The sequence below is a fragment of the Mus musculus genome, chromosome 6 (assembly GCF_000001635.26).
Source record: "Mus musculus strain C57BL/6J chromosome 6, GRCm38.p6 C57BL/6J".
NCBI classification, from domain to species: Eukaryota; Metazoa; Chordata; class Mammalia; order Rodentia; family Muridae; genus Mus; species Mus musculus.
In genome coordinates, this window is record NC_000072.6 from 87,296,887 (window position 1) to 87,322,591 (window position 25,705).

Below are 25,705 nucleotides of genomic sequence, written 5' to 3' on the forward strand. Positions count from 1 at the left end.
CTTGCTTAAGTCGACATAGAGGTTTGGAGCTTTCTGGCATAGCACAGCCCTATTGCTTGGAACACCTTTTCTATTGGTCACTCAAATTCACCATGGTCTCCATGTTAGTTGTTAGTGTGCTGTGAGCAGGACCATAACTTTCATAGCCTGAGATGTGACAAGAAAACTGGAGTCATTTTTTTTTCTTCTTGGTTCACTGATAAACTTACTCTGTCTTAGATCTTCTCTTTGGCGTGGTCAGATAGCCAATACCACCATTCCTGTCCATTGGGGCCACAGTAAATAAAACAAGAACTAATTTAACAAAAGCAAGATGGTCTCACCACAGCCATCTATGACAGAGACAGCTACTACCTAGGTGGCCAATGGATGGGTAATGCCCAGCGTAGACACACTGGGTAAACAATGACACTTGGGGGCACGAAGGAGGGCTGATCTCAGACTTCATCAGGGTACTGAGAAATGAACACAATTTAAAACCTAAAAACTGTTTCTAGAATTTTCTACTAAGACATAGTTCCTTTCTGTCCATGTTCTATAGCAAGGCTGAGCTGGGGGCTGGGGGAGTGGGTAGGAATATGCTAGATCTATACTGGATAATTCAGCATGGACGGCACATGTGGGCAGGAAGAATTTGCAAAGACAGAACTAGAGGACAGTACCAAGGAATGTGGGGCACCAAGAACTCAAATCACAGTGGGAGTTAAACTCACACTCCGCCTTTGAAGATGAACTGGTAATGCCCTTCATACTCCCTGACTGAGCAGCCACACTCTCTCCTCCCCTATCACAGAGCATAGACAGTCCCTTCGGCCCAGCACAGCTCTCACCAGGAAAAAAAGCACTCAAATGCTCCATGTAGCTTTGTTCACAACAGGAAAAGAAAGAAGCGGACTGTTTCCAAAGAAGGTGGCAGATGAGTGCCTTGGTGGTACACCTCACACCAGAACATGGTGCAAGAGAAGCAACAAGATTCACTCCAACCAAGCATGACACTTGGCTCTAGGTGGAAAACATCTCAAAAATCTATACACTCTGCTCATACTTTATACTGTTTAACTTGGGGCTGTGGAGATGGCTTGGTTGATTAACTGCTTGCTACCTAAGTAAACGAGACCCTGAATTTGAGATCCCCAGGACACAAGTAAAAATCTGGGTATGGTAGTGTGTGCTTGTAATCCAAATGTTGGGGAGGTGGGACACATGGGTCCTTGGGGTTTATTAGCTAGTGTTCCAGATACCAGTCAAAGGCTCCTCAAGGTTGACATCTGGCCTCCACACACATGTGCACACACATGAATGTGTGTGTACCTATATACACATGTGTATCCAGCTTGGCACCCCACAAACACACACCTGCACATAAATACACACATTTACTTGCTATTAGATAAGTAGTTCAAAATGAAAGCATACTGTTTCTGGGGATATAAAAGTCCACACTTCCCTGGAGGTGATAAACTCTAAAGTGGAAGGAGACAGAGTCCGTGTCTTCAGGAAGCATCCCCTATGGCATTTCATTTCGCAAGCCTGGTGGTGCAGAGTTGGTGTTCACATGTTCACGATCCTCTTCTCTGTGCAACAGTTTAAATGCTTGCTGGGATGAGCAGCAGAGGGGGAACCCGGGGTTTGTGTGTGGGAGGAACCAGGGTCTGATGGAGACAGCCCTGAGTGCAAGGTTCATCGGGTCTCCTCAGTGTAGCAAGAGACTGACACAGAGTGACACAGAGTACCACTGCCTGATGGCACCAGGATTGTTTGGGAAGTGGGGTGGTACAGGCAGAGAGAGTCCTCAACTCAGCGACAATCCCTCGCTGGTATGAGAATGTAGCCTCTGCTGGGGCCAGTGGCACAACAGATAACGCATCTGACTATGGAAGATTTGGGAGGCAGCCATTCTCAGGTTCCTGTCTGTGCTGATGTGGTCTTCCTATCTCCAGCCAGACATCAGAAATGCTCCTGTCTACTTTTGTCCTTTGTGTATTTACTACATAAGGGACAAGTGGCATTTCCCGAGTACCTTTAATGTGTCAGACTCTCCGATAGGCATTTTCCATAATTAATTCATAGCAGCTTCGTAGCTGCACCCTGTGGTGGGCACAGCAGAAATCAGACACTGGAAAGTCCGCACTAGAGCCTGTCAACGGGGCTCTGGCCAGTCATTCTGATTTCCTTGGCTGTAGCCAGATCGGGTGCTTCTCAGAACACTGAAGCCAAAGACATGGGGGATTTATTACTTTGACTCCCGAAGTATGGTTTTCAAATTTTTTTGAAAAACCACCCACAATATCTTTTATATGAATGTAAGCTTTGGCATATTACATTTTTAGATTAAAAAAAAACACACTTGAAAGAAGCCTCTTGGTTTTGATAATGTATTAATGTATTATTAGCTGTATTAATGACAGCCTGTGGTTTAAGAAGGAAGATTTTACTTTCTCCTGTTCACAGAAGGGTACCGGAGGGAGAGCAGGAAACACTGGTTCACAGCACATGCAAAGGCGTGTCTCTGGATCCCTCCAAGGTGAACTTTGTCGACTCAACATTACTGTGACCCAGGCTGGGGGATTGTAGACAAGCATGAGGGGAAGACAGGGCCTGTGTATTCTTCTTGGGAAGAACTCTTGCTAAAACCACCATGCAAGGAAGCAGTAGCCTTAAGCTTGCCTCATGCTGAAGAAGTATTGTCTGCCTATATCCCTCTATGCAGGGGTAAACCTGCCAGTGTTCCACGCTTCAGAAAAGGATAGGCCAGAGAGACCCAGAACTCACTATCCATGTGCAGTTGGACGCGCTATGATGATGCGAAGTGGAGTTTGCAAGGGAAGATTCAGGGTGGCCCTTGGCTGTTGATCAAACCTAGCAACAACACAATAGCTAACACTGTTCACTGAGCACTAAAGAAATGTCTGTACCATGAATCCCCCCAGCATTTATCTGACAGAGAAAAAGGGGCACATTCAAGTTCTTCCAAACACCTTTTATTTTAAATCTTAGAAAGGGACTTAGAATCCTCTCAAGAATAGCAACTTGGAATCATGCGCTTCAAAACCAAGAGATGCCCCCAGAGCATGGCGAAGTTCAGTGCTTCAGCAAGCTACAGTACCCGAGAGGGGCACGGGAGGGGTCTAGATTTCCATTTTCAGTGCAAGCTGGACTTTCTTGGAGTCCCTTGTGCTTGCTGAAGCAACAGTCAGACCTTCAGGCCACCCTTACACCTCCACGTGACTCAGCGACTCAGCTCTTCCCTCTCTGAGAACCACTGAGCTCTCAGGGCCATGAGAAAATGTGTGAGCACAGCTTTTGGGGCCCTGTTTCTCTGAAGCAGTCAGGGAGCTGGGGTGGTGAGCTGCGTAAACCCCTTTTCTTAAACTTAAAACATAATATTAAATTGTGGGGAACTCTCGAGTGTATTCATCAAGCACAGGGACCCAAGGCTGTGCTTCCTGGGCTCCAAGCCAGCTTCCCACAGTTACACAGCAGGGTAGCCAGAGTCTTCTTGCCTTGTTATCCCCATCTATAAAATGGTAGGATAAAGAATGCTGTTCTAATGAGAGCCACCCAGGTAACCACTATTGTCCCTTATAGAAGATGAAGAAAGTAGTCTACTGACTGGTACTCAGTAAAACCTTATTAAAGAGTATATGTAGGCAACTGCCATATATTTATATGTATACACATATGTGGCTTCGTGTGAGCATCTCACATGTAACAGACTGAGGGAAGTACCCAGTAGAGGCAGGTAGACCAAGAAGGCTGTATGCGGTAGGGAAAATATAACTGAGTTAAGAACCTTGAATCTGTGACTAAAATCTGGTGCTGAGTACAGGGATGGATCAGCACAAACAACCTGGTCCTTCTGGGAATTCTTTTCCTTATTAATAAAACGAGGCCAGTGGGTTGAAAAAGATATGATAACCCTTCGACCCACGGCTGTTTTGCTAGGCTTTGTGTTTGAATCTTGAAAAGTTTGGAAGAAAAGTGAAACTTCCAGCCAAAAACAGTCCTTTGAGGGTGTACCTCTCACTGTGACTGCCGCTCCCAATGCATCACAGATGCGGCTAACCCATCAGGACAGAGCAGATGGCTCTCACTGCCTGAAGGTAAGTGAGAAAGGGTGACACACTCAAATCTTAGGACACCTGCACAAGGCGGAGCTGCTGACATGGAAGAAGACATCCTGACATTTCAGGTCACAAGAACAGCAAGAGCTTTAGGAGGGGAATGAGCCGAAACCTGCCATCCAATGAGGGGCCAGGAGAGGGGTCCTAGCCCAACTGCTCAGTGGTGGGCCATGGGAGAGACTCAACTCAGTCATCCAGTGGTGGGACCAGGAGAGGGGTCCTAACCCAACTGCTCAGTGGTGGGCCACGGGAGAGACTCAACTCAGTCATCCAGTGGTGGGACCAGGAGAGGGGTCCTAACCAAGTCACCCAGTGGTGGGTCAGGAGACAGGATCCTAACTCAGCCACCCTATAGTGTGTGGAAGAGAAACCTCCTTCAGTGTGACCCAGCACCTGCCCCAGATGCTCCGTTTCAGGCATCTGCTTCTTCCTTCCTCTGGAATGGCTTCAGGGTCTCCACTCAAGGAGGAGGGCACATGAGTTTAAAAACATTACTTCCATATTTCACACTTTATTTTTCTTTATTTTGAGGTCTTAACTTTGTCAATGAGGCTCAGTGAGGAAAGCCCAGTTGATACCAATTCTCTCTCTCCCTCAGTGGGCTCTGGGGGACAGAGATGTCTCAGCAGCCAGGAAGATGAGTGCCAATTTTAAGGATCCAAGAAAATAGCCCATTTTGAAATAAACTCACAGGAGATATACATATGAAAGATTCCAGTTCCAATGATGATGAAGGTACCTTGTCTCCAAAATATCAGGTAACACACACACACACACACACACACACACACATATATGCACATGGGCACACACAGAGGCACACACACATACACACATGTACATACATATACACACATGTATGCACACACACTCAAGGGTACACACAGGCACACACACATTTGTAGGCATATGAAACCATTCACAAAAATGAAAATATTTGCTAGCTGAAAATGCAGAAAGTGAAAACATAGCTGAGTGCTGCAAACAGCAGTAAAATAGAATACACTGAGTTGGCGATTACAGAACCAGTCTGCAATGTGCTCAGAGAACTTCAATAAAAGCAATAGCCTGGGATGGAGCGATGGCTCAGGCAGTAAAGTGCTTGACATGTAAACACGAGGGCCCAAGTTCAAACCCCAGCTTTTTGAGAAAACAAAACAAAAGAAGCCAGGCATGATGACCTGCATCTACAATCCCAGTGCTGTGAAGGCAGACGTGGGATTGCCTGGGGCTCTTTGTCTAGTCAGACTAGCTGAATTAGTCAGCTCCAGACTGAATGAGAGAGAGAGAGAGAGGGAGAGGGAGAGGGGGAGGGGGAGGGGGAGGGGGGGGAGGGGGAGGAGAGAGAGAGAGAGAGGGAGAGGGAGAGAGAGAGAGAGAGAGAAGAAAATAATTCTATAAAACCAGTATTTTCTCCCCAAACCTATTTCTTAAGCTAGTTCTGGAGTCACAGGCTGAATTACTGATTGTCCATGTGGACATCCCATGGACACCCCTACAAGCATTTCATGCTGTTTAATGGAAGCTCACGGGCTCCAAACACCAAGCCCACTGTGCCTGTGAGCAGGACCAATCAAGGCGATGGACCAGGTAATGCTCCACTCACAGTGGGAATGGAGTTAGCCAACACTGAATGCAACCTAGGAGAAGAACAAAACCTTCCCAGAGGACACAAAACAGACATGATAAGCATGCTTAAGGACGAGCGAGAGCTGCTTAGTAAGAAGCCAGCGGTGCCAGGACTAACTAAGCTTTTCGGACGACTCAGATGAAAACCCCAAGGATATTTGGAACACTAAGACAAAAAAATATAAAAGCAAATGGTTGGAAAAATCCACTTAAAACCAAGGAGATTTTTGCTCAATATTAGAAATGAGGAAAGACCGGTCCTCCAGATGTTGAAACTAATTAAAACAATGTGGGTTGAGTGTGGAACTGTAGGCAAACAAATGGAGCCATAATGGAGCAGAAACCCAGCAGCCCCAAGTCCACCCCGGCTGCTTCTTACGTGGCTGTTTAAAAGCTTATTCCACAACAGCACTGGAAAAACCAGTGCAGGAGAAATGCCAAGAGTTAGCCCTATATCTTACATGGGAATAAGTTGTGGCAAAACTTACATTAAAAATTGCACATTGCCATAAGCAAAAGTATTAGTAACAGAAAAATTATGAATAAGAATGTTAAATTTCTGAAGAATATATAGGAAACAGAATTCCCCTTCACATGAAAAGAATACACAATAACCAAACGCAACCAGAAATATGAGAATCAGCAGCATTTTAAATCTGTAGTGGATTGCATTCCCCTGGCATGTAAAAACAAAGAGAGTATATATGACCACTTTAACAGATGACACACAGCACTTGGTTAAATCCATCACCTCTCTCAAATTCTGTTAAGTGCTAGCTGAACTCCACAGACACTATCTAATTTCCAGATGTTGAAACATTAGCAGTGATTCAGGTAATTTCATGTTTAAGACTTGGAGTTTTCAGAGAATCATCTGTAGTAGTTCACACTAAGTTGCTGTGTTATAATAATGCTTCAGTCAGCATTATACACTCTACTATGCTAATTAAGTGGCCCACAGATCTCGGGCTGTGTAAATGAGGACGCTGAGAAACCTTGGTGGGGGACATGATCTGACACAGAGTCTGATTCAACCAAGTTTCAAATCCAGAGATCAGAAACGAGTCCTGCCATTTGACTGATATTGGGCCTCAGTGAATTTCTAGACAACCCACCCCCACCGTCCTCATTGTGAAAGGGAAGGAAAGCCCACAGCCTGCTATAGCCTACCACAGCCTGCCACAGCCTGCTATAGTCTACCACAGCCTACCTCTGCCCGCCACAGCCTGCCTCAGCCTGCCACAGCCCATCTTAACCTGCCTCTGCCTGCCTCTGCCTGCCACAGCCTGCCTCTGCCTGCCACAGCCTGCCACAGCCTGCCACAGCCTGCCACAGCCTGCCTCAGCCTGCCACAGCCTGCCACAGCCTGCCACAGCCTGCCACAGCCTGCCACAGCCTGCCACAGCCTGCCACAGAGCAACAGCCACAGGAAGGCCTAGAACGTAAACAAAGCTGTGGGGAAGGGAGTTGAAACTCTAAAGGTGGCTCACCTAAGTGAGTTCCAGAGTCTCATTCCCTCTGTTCAGTCCTGGTCTTAACCTGAGGACAAGTTTCATGGTGTGTTGGTGGCTGAAGTGATTTGTAAAAGACTGAGAAAAACCCTCATTTCTGGGAATTCTGGGGAGAGGGGACCCTGCTACTCTGGCTTTGCCTCAGAGGAAGGCTTTCCCCTACTAATCTATCTGACCAAAACACCAAAAGGCACCCCCTTTTAGCTAGATTCTTGGGGTGACTTTGGACAGGATGCAGAAGGAGGCTCCCAATTCTTTTGTTGAAGCTGGAGGTCCCAAGTCACTCCTATGCTGCACCGTAGTAGATCCAAAACAGCCTGGTTAAGTTCAGTAACAGTGAAAGCTCTGTCCACACTAGAGGTAGGAGAATGGCCTGAACCCAGGCTATGACTAACTCAAGCAACGAAAGGACACAAACAAAACCCCAAAGTTAAAGCAACATGAAAATAAAGCTACACTCCAAAATTACACAACAATAAATGCTCCTTAAAGTGTGTAGTCAGCTCTCACAGGAAAAGGTGATTGGAATGCCAATCCCGAGAGGCTGGAACGGTGACAGACCTGAGAGCATTATGATAACCACCCTGTGAGGTCACCGTGAGCACTTGGATCAAGATGGATCCGGAAAAAAAATACTTGAACAAAACACGAACGCCTCAAGAGAAACCACACGGGAATTTTAGAACTGAAAAAGGAAAAAGAATTAAACAGACATGCTCAGTGGCAGAAGGCAGATGGCAGAGGAAGGGACCCACTGAACTGGGAGACAGAACAGCAGCCAACACTCACTGAGGAACAGAGAGACGACTGGAAAAGATGTGACCACTTCAGGACCATATAGAATAACATGGAGAGGTTGTCACCTGTACTGTGGGAGTCACAGAAAGAGGAGAGATGGGTGCTACAGAAAAATATACTACTACTACTACTACCACTACCACTGCCACTGCCACTGCCACTACCTTAAATAGCAGTGGTTGTTAACTTGCCAAATTTAGTGAAAGACAAGAACTCGCCAATTCAATGAGGCCTGCACAACCCCCCAATATATTATAATCAAACTGCTGAGAACTAAAGAAAACTTGAAAGTGGTCAGTGTGCCCGAACTGCACACAGAACGAGAACTCAAATGGTGAAGTTGCCCTTAGAGACTGGAGAAGGATACGCAGTCTTTCTCCCCATGGTTTCTCCACTATGCCGACACTCATGGCATTTTCTATTTCTTCAATCTCCCCATAGTGTTCCTGTGTGCATTTGGATCCCAGGAGCATACTGGAATACATTGTCAGTGCATCTTCTATATTATGTGTGTCTTTTGATTAACACACTCTTTTGCTCTTGTTAAGATGAGAATCTTTCATGACTGATGCCCTATTGTTTTGTGTGTGAGTTGGGTGTAGGTGTGAATGTGAGTTCAGGGGTAGGTGAGCGGGTACACGTACACACACACAATATGTGTGTGGGAGTGTATGGGAGTGTTAGGGGTAGGCAAGGGCGTGCACATTCACACTGTGAGGTCAGTGGACAACCTTGGGTGTTGTCCTGTATGAGACAGGGTCTCACTGGCCTATAACTTTGCCAACTGGCTAGCTTGGTGTTGAACTTCCAGATAATTTGCCTGTTCCTGCCTCCATCCCTCCATGGCTTGGGTAAAAGGCACATGCAGCCAGACTGACGTGTTAACATGCATTCAGAGCTCCAGACTCAGGTCAGGTCAAACCAAGCATTTTACATCTCCCTAGCCTAGTACCATTTTATTTTAACAAGTTTCTTTTAAAACTCTATAAACTCCCACAAATACACATAGCATATAACAACCCACCCTTTACTGTCTCAGAGGGATATGCTAAGAGCAAATGCTCTCAGGAGAAAAAGATGGAGACTCTTGTGCCAGACAAATCACCGAGAGACAAGTTTTAAACAGAATAGCAACCTGACCCTTGCAGCCTGTCTCTGTAGGGCATCTGAGAGTGATCACGTGCCCCCTCTTTATTTGGTAAGATTGGCAGGCTGTGCCCTCACCCCAGGAGACTCACAGCACCAGTATTAAAGGCTGTTTGCAACAAAGTGGGGGCTCTGACCTCTGCCACTTCTTTGGAACAAGAAACTAGTGATAATGAAGTTAAGGCACAAACAATTAGATTCCAAGTAGACTGAAAGGAATGCTGTCAGCTTGGCGTTTTGATTTATCCATCTCTCACCTGCCCCCGCTAGCTGCCCAGAGGCTGCGGCTCCCAACATCTATAGAAGCTATGATGAATTTCATCTCCCAGTCACACTGGCACATCCAAAAGGGTGTCTGTCATGAAGTGACACCAGGATGCCACAGTTGCAGCAGGGTGTGAAGGACAGGTACAATCTGGTTCTGGCTTGGGACTGGTGATACAGACACTCCCACAGGGATGAGTAGCACCCACAGGCATGGATTAGCTCTAGTTCCTTCTTATTCATGTAGGAGAAAAGTCAGTGGCCAAGGAAACATGGTTGGCTCTATGAGCCATTCACAGCTCATTGTCCTAGCTGTCTGCACTTGAGTTACCTGGCCTAGTGTTGAAGTCAAGGATGTGGCAGGAGGGTCAGCTAGGCTTTCCTGGTTAATTCCCCATTTCTAGACAGAAGCCAGGCCTGCTGAAGGATAGTGGGTAAAGATGGAACAGAATCATGTCTCTTGCACAAGGTCAGGTCTCTCCCCAGAGAATCTCAAAGTGCTTGATCAACTCTGAAGGAGGCTTCTAGGACTGCAGGGTTGTCTCTTCAGAGAGAATGTACAAGGAGAAGGGGAAAAAATGGAGCCTGGGCCTACTCTGTGTCCTGCTTGGTGTCCATGGGAAGGAGACATGGTCTTAGTTCCTTCTTCTGTGAAGAGCATATGACACCCACTTTTAGAACGGAGTTTCTGGGCATCTCAACTACATGCATGCAATAAATGGAGAAAGAGGATTTGAAAGTGGAGTGCTAGATGGAAATCAGGCGTGAAGAGACGTGGGCACTGGCTTGGTTTTCTGGTCTGAGCCAGAAAGATAATAGAATTGTTACTCTATTATCATTTTGTAAGAGGATTTTATCAGTGAGGTCTTCTATCCATACTTTACACTTGCCGCTATGGTTTGGCTTAAAGGCTGTGGGCTGGACAGTTGGTTCTCAGTATGGTACCTCCGAGGAGGCAGTAACTAGGAGGCAGGGCCTGGGAGGGAGGGGAAGTAACTGTGTCACTGGTGGATGGATCTTGAAGAGATTAAAGTAGCCCTTGCAGGACCCAGACTCTTTCCCAAATTAACTGTATCAAGAGTAGGCCTAGCCCTTGACTCTCTGGGCTCCATCTCACTTTGTGGCCTCTCGTACTGTGATGCTGTGTGTCATGTGTGATGTATAGACACTGGCTTATACTCTTGAGTCTCCAGAAATGTGAGCTAAGTAAAGGAACCTCTTCTCTTCATAAAGGACCAAGTCTGTGGCATTTTGCTATAGCAACAGAAAAATGGACTTACTCCATCTTTTGCCAGCGTTCCTATATTTGTCAGCCAGGAATCCCAAGCCCTCACAATGTGAACCATGCCACCTTTTTCTAAAATGTATGCGGTGACACTAATTGGAGCAGATTATCCTCCAGCATCCTCCTGCACCATGGTAACTATGAATGCATGGCATGTGTCTGTCACCAGGACCCTCTTCTGTGGAGTGAAAATGACTGACATTTCCCCACACTCCATTACAATCTCCTTCTAGTTACTTGCTGTTGCAGCTTTCCTTCATGTCCCCAGCCTTGATAATCAGGCAGGGACACCGTTCAGGCTCTTACCTCTCTAGTGGAGCTTTACCAAATTTCTGAAATCCAGTTTACAAAAGAAATCCAATACGAATGGGAGAAAAGACAATCCCCAAAGAACCTAGATTGCCAACATTTTGCTCCAACTCAGCAGATGGAGTTAACATTCAAGAGCGAGGAGGTTCATCTCGACATGGTCTAGTCATTTAAAACACTTCACCAACATCAGGAAATATCATCAGAAGTTACTGCACGGCGAGCCAGAGGAAGGGCCCGGATGCAGAGGTCAGGGCTCAAATTAAGAGAGAGCTGTTAGATTAGGCTGACTGCTGAGCCACCGGGTGGCACAAGTCTCAGGGCTACTCAGGAAGAGACAGACTTAGAAATGATGGGGCAGTGAAATCTTCTTACCTGTCCTCAGTTAGTTTCATTAAAGTTGTCCCTCGAGTAGAGAAGACAATGAAGGACATCCTTAGCTGTGGGCTGGAAAGGAGAGAAACTATGTTAAGTCAGACAGAATACCTGGGGCATGTCAGCCCCTTCCCGGCTTCCTTTCTGTTTTTATCTTTGTATCATGGCTCCTGAAGCTGAGGAACTACATCTAAATGGGGGTCCCAGAGGATGTGGCAAGCAAGGGTTTAACTAATGGCCAACTTGAAGCTCCAAACCAAAGGTACCTGGTGTGTTTCCCTTCTTACAGGATACCATCACACAGTGGGTACATCACCATAAGAAAGATGAACTCCATCCCAACTCAGGACTTCCCTGAGACTGGTCTACCAGGTGTCTATGAAATGGTGAATCCTCTCAGAAAATTCTGACAGCATCTTCAAAGAAGGTAGTATCTCAGAAGGATCATCATTCACGTAATTCCATCTTGGTTACCTCCAAGGGGAAGAGGGAGTGCTAGGCCACAGAGGGTCTCTGCTGCTCAATGACGACATGACTCATTCTTAATGAATAAGTCAACATCACCATTACACATAGTACTCAAAAGTTTTCAGCATAAAATTCACTCTCTGGGTAACAGAGCACTCTGATGTGAGGACTGGCAAGAAGCTCCAGAAATCTGCACAGGGTTTGGCGACTGTCTGCCATCTTGTGGGGCCCTCATTGGGAGGCCAACTGGTCAACCAGAATAGCACCAACCTGTGTCTTCCCAAGGCATTCGCCTCCTAGAGTTGATCTGGCTTTGATTCTTGCACACATGGCCTCTTTTTATGGCTTAGCTTGGACCTGGGCCTCTATCGCCTGACCATCCCAGCTGTTTCCTAGAATCACCCCTGATCTGCTGCATTCTCCACGCTGCTCCCTAAGTTACATTTCATGAAATAAAAATCAGGTCTTGTTGCTTAACTGCTAAGAGAGCTCTAACGGCCCTGACTACTCCTAGGATGAACATTGTTACTGTGTGTCTGACATATATTTGCTGTTAGTGTTTTAGCAGAGGTGGGAAGCAATGAAAATTAGACAGGGGTGAGGGAGTCAGCAAGGAAGTAGAAGTTAGAAGAAGAATAAAAAATACAAGAGACTAGAGACAATGGCATGGGATGGACAAAGAGGGACAATGGCCTAAAGGGGGGCATCTGGCCCTCCAGAATGGCAGGAAAGGCATGATTGCAACTCATAGGAACAGGATTGGGTGCTGAGGCAGCATCTGTCTGCTGTCCTCTAGGCTCTCAGTGACTAGGAAATGGGTTTTTTTTTCTAAGAGTGATGGATATGAGGTGTGGGTTGGGAGACAGATGAGAATCATTCTTGGGAAGCTGAGGGGTGGTCAGAATAAAGGAAAGGAAAAGGATTTCAAGTTAAAAGGATCCCTCTGCAATCAGTAGTGACATATTTGTGCAAGTATCAGCCACCATGGTTTGAATAGGTATGGCCCCCATATATTTATACATTTGAATGCTTAGCCTAAAGAGTGGCGCTATTAGGAAGTGTGGCCTTGTTGGAGTAAGTGACCTTGTTGGAGGAAGTGTGTCACTAGGGGTGGGTTTTGAGGTCTCACATATGCTCAAACTCTGCCCACTATAAGTCAGTCTTCTGCTGCCTGTAGATCAAGATGTAGAACTCTTGGGGCTGGAGAGATGCCTCAGCAGTTAAGAACACTGACTGCTCTTCCAGAGGTCCTGAGTTCAATTCCCAGCAACCACATGATGGCTAACCATCTGCAATGGGATCCAATGCCCTCTTCTGGTATGTGTGAAGACAGCGACAGTGTACTCATACATAAAATAAATAAATCTTTAAGAAAAAAAAAGATGTAGACCTCTTGGCTCAGTCTCCAACACCATATTGGCCTGTATGCTACCATGCTTCCTGCCATGACGTTATTGGACTAAACCTCTGAAACTGTAAGCCAGTCTCATTTAAATGTTTTTGTTTTATTAGAGTTGCCATGATTTCTTCCCAGCAATGGGAATCCTGAGACACATGGTTCCCTCTACCCAACACTATGCTATTTATAGGATAAATAAAATCATCCACTCAGCTTTTTGAGAGACTCCCACACTTTTTTCCATAGTATCTGCATCAGTTTACACCCCAGTAATAGTGAATTCTCCCTCCCACTCATCCTCACCAGCATTCATTCTTGGTAATGGCCACTCCGGTTAGGATGAGATGGAGTCTCAAAGCAGTTTTGATTCCTGTTTCTCTGATGGCTAAAAATGTTGAACACTGTTTAAAATGTCTGTATCTTTTCTTTTGAGAAATCTCTGTTCGATTCCATAGCCTGTTTTTCTTAGGTTGCTTTCTTGATGACTAATTTTTGAGCTATTTGAATGCTTAAGATATTAATCCTCCTTCAGACCTGTAGCTGGCAAAGGCTTTATCTGATTCTATTGGTTACTTCTTCACTTGATTGACAGCGTCCTTTGCTGTCAAAAGGCCCCCTTTTTAGTTATTTGGCTTATCTCCTGAGTAACTAGAGTCCTGTGTAAGAAGTCCTTGCCTATGCCTAATATCTTGTAGTAGTTTCCAAGTCTCTAGTTGAGGTCCTTGATCCATTTAGAGTTTATTTTTGTTCAGCGTGAGAGATGTGGATCTAGTTTCATTCTTCAATGTGGAGATATACAGTTTTCCCCGCATTGTTTGTTGATAATACTATTTTTCCCTCCTCTTATTCAAGAGTATTACCCAGTGTCTGGCACTGCTACCAAGAGCCTTTGGGCTGTTGCAGAAGCAAAGCTCAGTGACAGTCTTAGCCCCTGCACACTGAAGGATCTGCTATGGTCATCTCCCTGATAGCCTAATGTCTTGAGGTTGATACAAGCAACGTTCAGAAGTGGGGCTTTAGAGAATCAATTAATTGTATTTTGAGGCTCTATCTCCATTAATGACTCAATCTATTAATGGATTCAACATCTGAACAGTCTGCCCAGAGGTAGTGAAACTGTGGAAGGTGGAAACAAAGTGGAGGAAGCAGGAAAGTGGGTAACTGTGGGTTTTACCAGGTCTCCAGTCCCAGCATGAGGCAGGCAGCAGTGCTACACCACACACCTGGGCCAGGATGCTGTACCTCACCGCAGCCTGGGAACAGTGGCGTTAACATGGCATAAAACCTCTGCAACCATGAGCCAATATTAACTTTCCTCCTTCTAGGTTGTTCTCCAAGTGGTCTGTCACAGGGACAAGAAGTATGGCTGATAGCCCACAGCCAAGGAATATAGAGGGGGAGGGTCTGAGGAAAGTGCCTTGAGGTCTAGAGTAAGCCTTGGAGATGTCCCTGCTTTGTTCTTCCTTCATCTGTAAGTCAAGGGGCTGGGGGAAGGGTTCTCTCAGTAGCTCTACCCTTGTCTCTAGTTCTCACCTGCCACCCTTCCTTTCCTGTGAAGAAGGTAAGAGCTTGATAACTGAACATGGGAGGAGACTGTCTGCCACTACCCTGGGCTCAGAGGATCTTCTGTGCTACAAAAATGGACGGAAGAGTTTCGTGCTCACTCACATTGGTCTCCATGGAGACTGGCTACCACCTGGGGGGGAGGTCTGCATCTGAGTTCACAATGATCACACCAACTGCACTAAGGACCTTGACAACACGCAGCAGGTTCATCCATGAAAGCAGTGTGAAAGGAGGGTAAAGTCACCTCCTTCACTAGAGGGTGACCCTAAGCAGCACCTCCACAGTTCACAGTGACTATGCTCCAACCTGTCTGGGAGGGTGAGGTGAAGCCCACAGAGAGGCTGCAGGGGTCCTGTGACCAGCCATGACTTGCTCAGGGCTGCTGCGTGTTCATATTAAAGCTAGAAGGTTTACTGTGCACCATGTTCACCTAGCACTTTGTGGCCTCCCTATGCACAGGCTCACCCAGTGTGCACTCCCACGGTGTCTGGGAGTTATGGGAACAGCAGGTGGGCTGGATTCACAGTCAGCCTTGACAGAAGAGACCGCGGCGCACACTCACCTGATGAATCTATGAGCCAACTGCTCCACGAAGTAGTAGATTTCATTCCAGTGGTGCAGCACACTTCCTGACCTACAGGACAGAGAGGCATTCCGTCAGTGCCTTGTGCTACGTTTCTTTTCAGTCTACAGATTATGTATAGAAGCAACCTATTAACAAGTTCAAACACCGCCTGAAACTGGTGTGCATTTGGAAATTATCTGTAAGACTGAAAAATTTTGAGGAATTCCTCCAACTTCATCTCCCATTCTCTCCCACAACGCCTCCCACGCCAAACTCTGACAGTGAAGCAGACAATCAAAAACCCAGGGCTCAGAATCCCAGGCTGTGTCCAGATCTTGATGACATGGTTTCTTCTGTGCTCCTCTATGAAGTGACTCTGTTCCAATTCTGCTGAGTAAAAATCAGCAAACTGACGGTGGTGGTTTCAATAAAAATGGCCCCCATAGGCTCATAGGGAGTGCCACTATTAGGAGGTGTGGCCTTGTTGGACTAAGTGTGGCATGCTGCAGAAAGTGTGTCACTGACGGTGGGCTTAGAGGTTTCAGATGCTCAAGCCAGGCCCAGCATCACACTCTGTTCCTGGTGCTTTTGGATCAGGATGTAGAGCTCTCAGCTAGTTCTCCAGCACCATGTGTGCCTGGGCGCTGCCAAGCTTCCCACTGTGATGATAATGGATGAGACCTCTGTGAGCCAGCCCAAGTTCAAAGTCTTCCTTATTAAGAACTGCCGTGGTCATCGTGCCTCTTCACAGCAATAGAAACTGACAAATGGCCCTCCAAGTCTCATTTCATTTAAAAATACAGATATTGGTGGAATTTTTAAAATAAATTGTTGGAGGAAAGAATCCAGCATGCTTCCTATATAATAATTGACCAATTGGGGAAGTTTATTTTACGACATGTCTGAGAGTTAAACAGTAGGAAAATCTACTAAGTCTAATGTGGTTATTGAGAATAATGAACAAAAGAAGAAAATGACTTAACTCTTCACCATATTAAAAGGGAATGCACTTCCTGAAGAGAGAGATGAGTTCTCTGGGAGTATGCAATTGGAGTTTAGACTTGGAAGGCTGATTTTAACTCTCCTGCATCTGATACTGGTTTACAGCCTCGTTTCCATCACATTGATTTGGCCCGTTTTCCCCACAGTGCTCGCACTCAGTCTCTCCCAGGGGGCCGATCTTAGCCTTTGTCTGCTCAAACCTGTGATAGCTTTTCCCCTTCACACAAAGATCTGCTCAGCAGAGCCCCGTCTGCCCGCCATTATAACTGAGGCTGCAGTTTGCTTTCTGCTCTGACACTTTGTATTGCAAACTTTTTCCACTGGTGTCTGGTTCTATCTGTCTGTCCTCTGCCTATCTATCTATCTATCTATCTATCTATCTATCTATCTATCTATCTATCTATCTATGTTACATGAGTACGTGAGTGTGTGTGTGTGTGTGTGTGTGTGTGTGTGTGTGTGTACATGATGTGTGATGTATACACGTGCATAAAGTGCAACCTGACACCAAAAGAGGGTATCAGATCCCCTGGAAGTGAGCTGAACTTACAGAAGGTTGTAAATCGACTAAAGTAGGTGTTGGGAGCTGAACCTGGGACCTCTAGAACATTGAGCACCCTTAACCATTGAGCTGAGCCATCTCTCCAGCTCCCTCATGATACAATATTCTTCTTTAAAAAAGAATTATTTGTTTTTATTTTGAGGGAGTGAGTATTTGCCTGCATGTGTGTAAAAAAACACACGCATGTTGTGTTCATGGAAGCCAGAAGGGGAGGTCAAATCTGTTGGAGCTGGAGTTGTGAGCCATCATGTGAGTGCTAAGAACTGAACTCCAGTCCGCTGTAAGAGCAGCCAGTTCTCTTAACTAAAAATTCCCATTTTAGTTGGTGTGTTCCATCTCTTTGAAAAGAATGTATTTTCTTGTTTCATACCCAGAAATGTTCTGTTCCTCCCACCCAAGTAAAAACAATACAGTATGTCTGTACTTAAAGACTGCATACCAGTAGCAAGGTGTCCTGAGGGTCACAGGTACACACTGTACACAAAAGCAAGAAGGAGGAGGTGCCACTAAGCTCAGGGCCTGGGTTGTCCCCACAGGCCCAAGTGTTAAAAGCTGCGCTCAGCTAGGCACTGCAAGAGAAGTGTGATCCTGTCAACAGACCTAGTGACTGAAGTCAGGGCTTTAGAAGGAACTGTGGGATGTTGGTCTCTTTCTCCAGCTCTGCACCCACTTCTGCGCTACTGTGGTGGTTTGAATAGATCTGGCCTCCATAGACTCACGTGTTGGAATGCTTGCCCTATGGGGAGTGGCACTATTAGGAGGTGTGGCCCTGTTGGAGGAAGTATGTCACTGTGGACCTGGGCTTTGAGGTCTCCTATGCTCAAGCTCTACCCAGTATGGAACAGTCTTCTCCCAGCTGCCTGAAGAAGACCGTCTCCTTTTGTGGACCAAGATGTAGAGCTCTCAGCTCCAGGCAACACCAAGTCTACCTGCACGCTGCCATGCTTACCATCATGATGATAATAGACTAAACCTCTGAAACTATAAGCCAGCCCCAACTGAAGTTGTGCCTTATAAGCGTTGCCTTGGACATGGTATCTGTTCACAGCAGTGAAACCCTAGCCAAGACAGCTATGAAATGGAGGGCTTTCTTTCCCTTTCTTCCTCTCCAGGGGTATTTTGGTGGGTATTATTCTATTTATTTTGTTTTTTAAATTTAATTTCTTAATTATTGACAACTTCCCACGCATATATAATGTATTTTTGTTCACTTTCCCCACCACCTACCCTCTTGCATGCCCCTCCCACTGAACCCCTTCTAGACAGAATGTTCTTCATGACTTCTCATGCCACATCGCACGAGTGACCACTAACTCATGAGCCCTGGAAATCTTTCCAATGTGTCATATTAGCAGCAAACCACTGTGAGAGACCTGGTTACAGGGAAAGTGGAGACTCAGACAGGGGAGAGAGGAGAAGCCCCTTAATGCACTGTGTAACAAAGGGGTTTCGTACCTAACACAACCCTAGCTGAACCCAAACTCCCATTCAGGAGGCTGGCCTGCCCCGTGCCACAGGCCCCCCACCTCACCAACTACCCAGCACTTTCAGCTTAGCAGTCTGTCCTACCTTTCCCGTCTTCTGGAAACCACCCAAGGGGACTCTGGGTAACCCCTGCCTTTCCAGGAGTAGAAGATGCATATTCTTTGACTTAAAGGCTCTCTGGTGTGCATTGACCATTTGTCGTTTGACTGATTTTCCAGTTAGAAACTGCCCTAGAGGCTCCTCCCAGCATAACGAACCCCTGGTAGCTCAGACCTATATAGGGTCACTCTCACTTAGAGCCTAGAGTCGCATTCCTGATCCCAACTGGGAGAAGCTAGGTACTGTCTGGGGAAATGGCAGCTTGTATTCAAGTCCAGCTTTTCTCCACCCAGCTATGTATTTTAATCATATGACATATCACCTTTGTCTGTTTAAGGGTTGTGTACCTAAAACCCAGTCATGCCGGACTAACCTAGCCACAGCTATTCAAGCTGCAAGGTAGAAACAAGAACCTCCTTCTAAACCCAAATATTAAGAGTACCAAAAGATGCCTGTTCCCTCGGACATGGTGGGTTTGAGTGGTATGGAGACCAGTGAGGGGTCTCCTCTGGGGATTTTGTGTCTCTATTCTGCAAGCACAGGTCTCTTCATAATTTGGAATTAAAATAGCCTCCCAGGAGTCCTGCCTGGAGACAGCATTACAGAATTGTCTATTGGAAGATTCACTTGATACCCTTGGGATCCAATCAGAGCCAGGTCAGCCTTGCCCAGTATGAAACTGAAGTGGGTTTTTGAAAGGGCTCGCCACTCCCCAGGGAGGAAAAGCCGAGGTCTGTACTGTAAGCCCTGCTGATGATCATTGCCGAGAGCATCCCCAGGTCCCTTACTTATTTTTGTTTTTCTCCAGTATTTTTGTCTCCAGTATTTGAAATATGATTAAAAAAAAAAAAAAGACAAGAGACATTTGACATCACCCTCTGTGAGGGATTCTGTACAGAGCAACCTAGCATTGCCCTCAGGTGACAGTCCAGTCACTTCCAAGGGCCTGCTATGTATGCAAAGAGGGGCGAAAGCAGAGTCAGATTTTACCCAGTTGTTTTCTGAACACAAGAGCATTCTTTTCTGCTCCCGAGAGTCTCTGACCCTGTGGTTAAATGCCTTGAAAACACATTTTCTATCCAAACAACCAGAGCATAATGAAAAGGACACACAGCAAGCATGCGGCGGGATCCACCACTGGTGACTGCTTATCCCGGAGACCTACATAGCTAAGACAGAGATTACAAAATGGTCAGTCCCACTCATCCTTACCCCCACCTGGCTTAAGTCACTGATGCTAGTGACACTCTTGGGTCCTGGGTGGGTACAGATATGCGCAGTAGCTTCAGAGACAATGGGTGGACCCACAATTAGCCACTGCGTACTCTCTCCCAGGTTCTCCCATCCTCTCCTCTTTCTACACCCTAATAAGTTGGAGCCCTATTTGGCCTAGGCCTTTATCAACTGTCCTCTTGTGGCCACAATGAAGCCTCCCTCCTGCACCCTGTCTCTTGCTTCCACTTCAGTTTCTTCAAATACTAGTTCCGATGCTAACCCCAGTGCTGAGCACCTTTCCTCGTCCTCTGTCTGGGGACATGCATCCTGCTCTGCCTGCTGCTGTGGTGCCTCCACCAGCCATGATGCCTGACCTCTCTCCTGCCACATGACTTCCCTTAGTCAGTCCAACTGATGGCTTCGAAAACAATGACGCTCACCCTGCAGAATGCAGGCAGAGATTGGGAAATCAGCTACTGGTATATCGCCAACTTTTTCTTTTTCAAAGAAATGAAGCATAATAAGATTGAAAAACCAGAATGTGCTGCAGAAAGTAACAGAAAACAGCGCCTCGGGGGACTTCTGGTAGGCTGTGCAAGTTTGAGCAGTCGCCGCCACATTAGAAGGAGCACTTCTTTCTGTGACTCATGATTCAAAAGGTGTCTTAACCAGACAGGTACTCCCTTCTCCTCTGCTCTGCCTTTCCAACACACACACACACACACACTCTTACATGTATGCACCACACACACACATATACACTCACACCACACACACACACACACACACACACACACACACACACACACACACACACAAATACATGTACATACACTGCACACACTCACATTCACTCACACATGCACACAACCAGGAAAAGCTTACAAACTACTGTTATTTTTGGTGCAAATTCAACAACAACAACAACAACAAAAAAAGTAATGTCGTTAAGACAGAAGATGTTAAGTTGTCCTAGCAGGCGCTTCTATGGCTGAACCTCATGATTCATTTCTCATGTTCTCCAGGTTCAGAGATGACCCCATGAGAGCTGCATCACATCTCCTAGAAGGCTGAAAAGGGATGGACCGATGTCACCCAAAGATGCTATGGAAAATTACCACTGTGGGGAAGTGACAAAGACTGAGGGTCCACAGGACAGAATTTCAAAATAGAATGTCAACAAAGCAGCTTGTTCACTGAAGGAAATGTAGGTATGAAAGACAAACAAAAGGTAGGCCCTGAGGCCCATCTCCCCTCCTCAGGTGCTCAAACAGGGGCCTTGCCCTGCCCAACCCCAGCTGTAGTCAAACCTGGGCACTATCCCCGCCCCTGCAGACCAGCCCCCAGCCACAGTGAGACCTGGTCATAGCCCGCTCCCTCATACACCTCCTCCACACCCCCCACCCCCCAAGCCGCAGTCAGACTGGGGCACTACCCACTCTGCAGTGACCTGCTTCCAGACCTTCCTCCAAGCTTGAACCAGGGTCTTTGATCTCTTCATCTATGGCCACACTTCTGTCCTCATGTAACCGGCCACATCATCTGCCATGCCTGCATCTTCTCCAGGCTGCAGAAGCGCTTGTCAGACAGTAGTAGGATGTCTTCATTCTCCACATGGGCTGGTTTCCATTTCTTTTTTACTTTTATAGAACCGATGAGCTGAGCACTTTTATACCATCTCTTTTTACACACAACAGAGAAGATATTGTGAATTTCTACAGGGCACTTCTTTTTGGCAATTGCACAGAAATTGACCCTCCATGTGTCCCTTGATTAAGAAATGTGCACCCCAGAGGGGCAGTGTGACAGAGCTCGCTTCTCCTCCTTGAGAACCTCGGGGGGATGGATTGGTTGGGGGACAGATGCTAAAAAGGAGGTGGCATATCAGGTCTAAAGAGGGTAAGTGCCTCACCCCTTATATGGCACCCACCTCTCTGTGCTAGACAGACAGTGGGGCACAGGAGGACCAAGGGTTTCATTATAGTTGTAATATATGTAATAAGAAACACAGCACTTAAGAAATACGTATTGTTCCTTGATTCCCGTCGTTGGCTGTTGGAACCAGTGCAGGATGAAAACTTTTCACCCTGTTGAAAAGTTATTAAGAATTTCAAGATGGGAATAGCAGAGCATACGGCCAAATGCCAGCCCTTCTCACCAAGGGCACCGGTCCCAACCACACAGGCACACACCCAGAAGGCCGGCCGGCCTTGGTAATGATATTCTTTGCACATCCCTATGGGTTTCAGATGTCTCCTTAGTTCAGGGTGAGTGGGGGGGGGTGTCAGTCAACTTTATCTATGAAGAGCCAGACAGTAATATTTTAGTCCCCCTTGGTACTGAAGAGTGGGCAGGACTTAGGGTCTCCACGTCAACAACTCTTTTTTTTTTTTTTTAAGTATAAAAGCAACATTGAGCCCTAACAAATGAGCATGATGGTGCTACAACAAAATTTTATTTAGAAAAACAGAGACTCAGCCATAGTTTGCCAACCTCTGTCCTAGACGGCCACTTCTTCCATTCTGGGTCTTTCTAATTTTTTAAAAAATATATTGTCCTGTCTTCCTCATGGCATGCTGACACAAGAGCCATAACTATCATCCTTATAGCTGAAGTTTGAGGTACTTTGCTGCTCATTCCCAGTTCTTTGTTGCTGAGCATGTGGGTGGGAAACCTTGTGCCTTGGGATACATGAGGCACTCTCTGTGAACTAATACATAGTGCATGGGCATTTAAAAGGAAAGTTTATTCTCTAAGGGGTATCGGGTTTAGGATATATTTATTAAGTCAGCCTCATTAATTATTATTCATATCCTCTCTGTCTCAGAATGTGTAAGTATCCAGAGACATCTTGCAGAGTCAGCGTAGATGATACCATGGTTTCCACTGTCACATGGAAGCTGTCATGGCACACTCTGTAGGGGTCGACACACCATGCTGCCCATGGCTTTATTAGGGCTCGGGATCCTATTAGTTTACCACACTGTTATTTTGTTGCTTTTTGAAATTTAGAACTCAAGGTGTGCATTCAAATTTTGCAGGAAGTTTTGTCCATGATCATTCTGCCTTCAGTTGATACGTCGGGTGGGTCGCCTCCTAAACAGACTGAGAAGGTCTCCATTCTTGCCTGCTTCGGTGAGAGTTTAGTACAGAAACCTCCCAGCCCTTGAGGACAGGACAGACTGCATGAGCCAGTGTGTCCAGAACCAAAGGACCCCTCTCTCCCAGTCGGCCTCAGGAAATGCAGTGTCTGAAAGGTAGGACATCTCTCCTGAAGGGAACTTGGGGGTAGGGGTGTGGGGGGAGGACCTATAACAGGAGGTGATTATCATCAAAATCCAGGGTGTTTTAGATCACCCATGACCCAGCAGGTGGGTCTGGGAGGAAGAGGGTGGAGCAAGAAGCTAACAGCATTTTCTAGCTTAAGTAAATGCATTAAGGGAAATTTTGGTTATTTTACACAACAGTGTGTTTTCTCCTATAAAAAATCAACCAAGTCTTAACTTTTGCTCCATAATCATATTGACAACCTTGTTAGGGCCATTACATACTTCTCTCTGTGAGTTTTTGTTTTTACATCTTGTTTTAAGTGTATTTTCCATTTTGGTACCAATCTTTTCACATAATCTTTTTAGTAGGGCCCACAGATGGCACATATTTTGAAATTGGCATGTCCGAGGCTAGGTGAGGGATTTAAAAGGCACATTTATTCAAGATCTATAATTACTGAGGTTTTTTTTTTTTAGAGCAATCAATGTTGCAGAATAAAAAATATAATGCCATTCTGAGTCTTACTTTTGAGGGGGAGTAAAGAAATCTTTTTTTTTTTGAAGAACATAGAATTTTCTACTTACTCATATGTTTTAAGAATTTTCTAAGATCATGTAATTTGAGAGCCATTTAAAAATTAATTTGGCAGAGGTGCTTGGTGATTCATTTAGACAGAAGCAGCCGATCTCTCTTTAGCTCAGGGAAATCATCTTCTGTCGTATTTATTTACTTATTTTTGTGCCCTTCATAAATGTTTCCTCTTCCTAGAAATTTATCTCTCTCTCTCTCTCTCTCTCTCTCTCTCTCTCTCTCTCTCTCTCTCTCTCACACACACACACACACACACACACACACACACACAGTGGGTGCACTGTTAGCAGTCTAAGCTTCTCCCTCACATTTTTAGTCTCTGAATACTTCCTGTTCTTGGAAGAGTTTCTCCAGCTTTCTTTAGATGAGCTGACCCTACTTTGGGCGCTTCTCAGCAATGTGGGCATTATTTCCAAGGACTTTAATATTTAGCGGGGTATAAGCTTCTCACTGGAAGACTTCACATTTTCTTTCTCATAGACGGTTCTTGTTTGTCAGTGCAGTTATCGACTGGACATTGAAAATATCAGCGAGACGCTTGTTTCCTTAAAAGGTTTCAGCAGCTGTGCTGTTACTTATTGTTTAGTTTGTTAGTTGGGTCTGGCTGTTTGCGTCTGGCTGTACAGCCCAGACGGGCCTAGAATTCTCCATCCTCCTGGCACAGCCTTCTGAGAGCTACAATCACAGCTATACACCCCACCACCAGAAACACTCCTTTTACGCAACAAACATCACAGTTTAAATGTTTCTGTAAATCTTGATTCATGCTTTGGATGATTTTCATTAAAAACAACAACAATAACAACAACAACAAGGAACCACTCCCCTTTCTAGAACAATCTGTAGCTATCTGAAAATGCTTTGATGTTTTCTTCAGTTACAAGTGACAGCAACAAAATGGTTTTATCCATTATAAAAGATGCATTTTAGCAATCACATTTTTTGCACTGAATGTTTCAAAGCCCTTGTAGGTAGCATGTGTTTTCTTTCTTCTTCTTCTTTTTTTTTGTCTTGAAAATTAATTTCTAACTAGAAAAAAAGTCTAGGTATTAGATTCATCCAATAAATATTGAGTTTTGATTCTTAGTTGAGGGACCTATCCAATCCATATTTTCAGGCTTTCTTTAAGTAGAAGAGTTGTCTTCTAGTGTCTTTAAATGACCTGTCCAGGCTGCACATCAGCACTGAGGAGCATGTGGCGCTCTGGGTGACCATTGCTGTCACCCTTAGCATCTTCCCCTAACTGCATCTATCTTCTTTTGGAACTATGACTTCCCACCACGCCTTTACAGTGTCACTGTCTACATGGCCAACTCTGCCTCTCACTACTTCCTGAGTGCCTCTAACTACTGCCTTGCTTTATACTTTATCGTCCTAGGTCCCTTGCTTTCCACTTCATATTTTACCTCCCGTTTCACAAGTTCTTGTTTTATTTTCTTTGTCAGATGGAGCTAACCAACGTTCACTTCCTACTTTTGCCTCAGCGATTTTATTTAATCGCTTATCTTAAGGTGTCAAAAAAATCTTTAGGCCCCATCTTCATCCTTGAACAGGAAGTGTAGCTGAACTCCAAAGTAAAACAAACGACTGTACACCAGTTTGACTGTGTGTATCCTCTTAAGCTTTCAAGCTCCTCCAAGAAGTTAACACAGGGAATGTGATTGGTCTTGATGGGCTAATGTGAACAACGTCTGTCAGGCTAGGGAGAATTGAGGGTGGACTTGCCTCTTGACCTTCACTGTTGATACAAGAAAAAAATCCATCCTAGCAAGGTTTGTTGGTTGGTTCTGGACATATTCACACCACTCCTGCATTCTCTCTTGTTTTCTTGGTCTCTACCCAAGGCTCCCTCATGCTCTATCTGGCCTCCTTTTGGGACCCTATTGCAGCCACATAATCAAAGCCAAAAGCCTCGCATTTCCCTGGAGTCCATGCTGGATAGGACCATAGTCTTAAAGATGCCCGGGTTATTTCCCCTGTGGTATGTCTGCCCCCCGCTCTCCTGCACAGGTGCTCTGCGCAGGGATAGCACAATGAGGCAT

At 45.7% G+C, this 25,705-nt stretch overlaps 1 protein-coding gene across 2 annotated transcripts in view; it reads right to left on the reverse strand.

Moving 5' to 3' along the window:
- Antxr1 (anthrax toxin receptor 1) overlaps positions 1–25,705 on the reverse strand; it is a 201,957-nt gene that overhangs the window by 163,034 nt on the left and 13,218 nt on the right. For both annotated transcript variants that reach the window (NM_054041.2, XM_006506564.2), the window contains exons 2-3: positions 15,437–15,508; positions 11,442–11,513 (exon numbers count right to left, since the gene is read on the reverse strand). In NM_054041.2, the coding sequence (NP_473382.1) occupies positions 11,442–11,513; positions 15,437–15,508 (144 nt within the window). The remainder of the gene's footprint in view (positions 1–11,441; positions 11,514–15,436; positions 15,509–25,705) is intronic.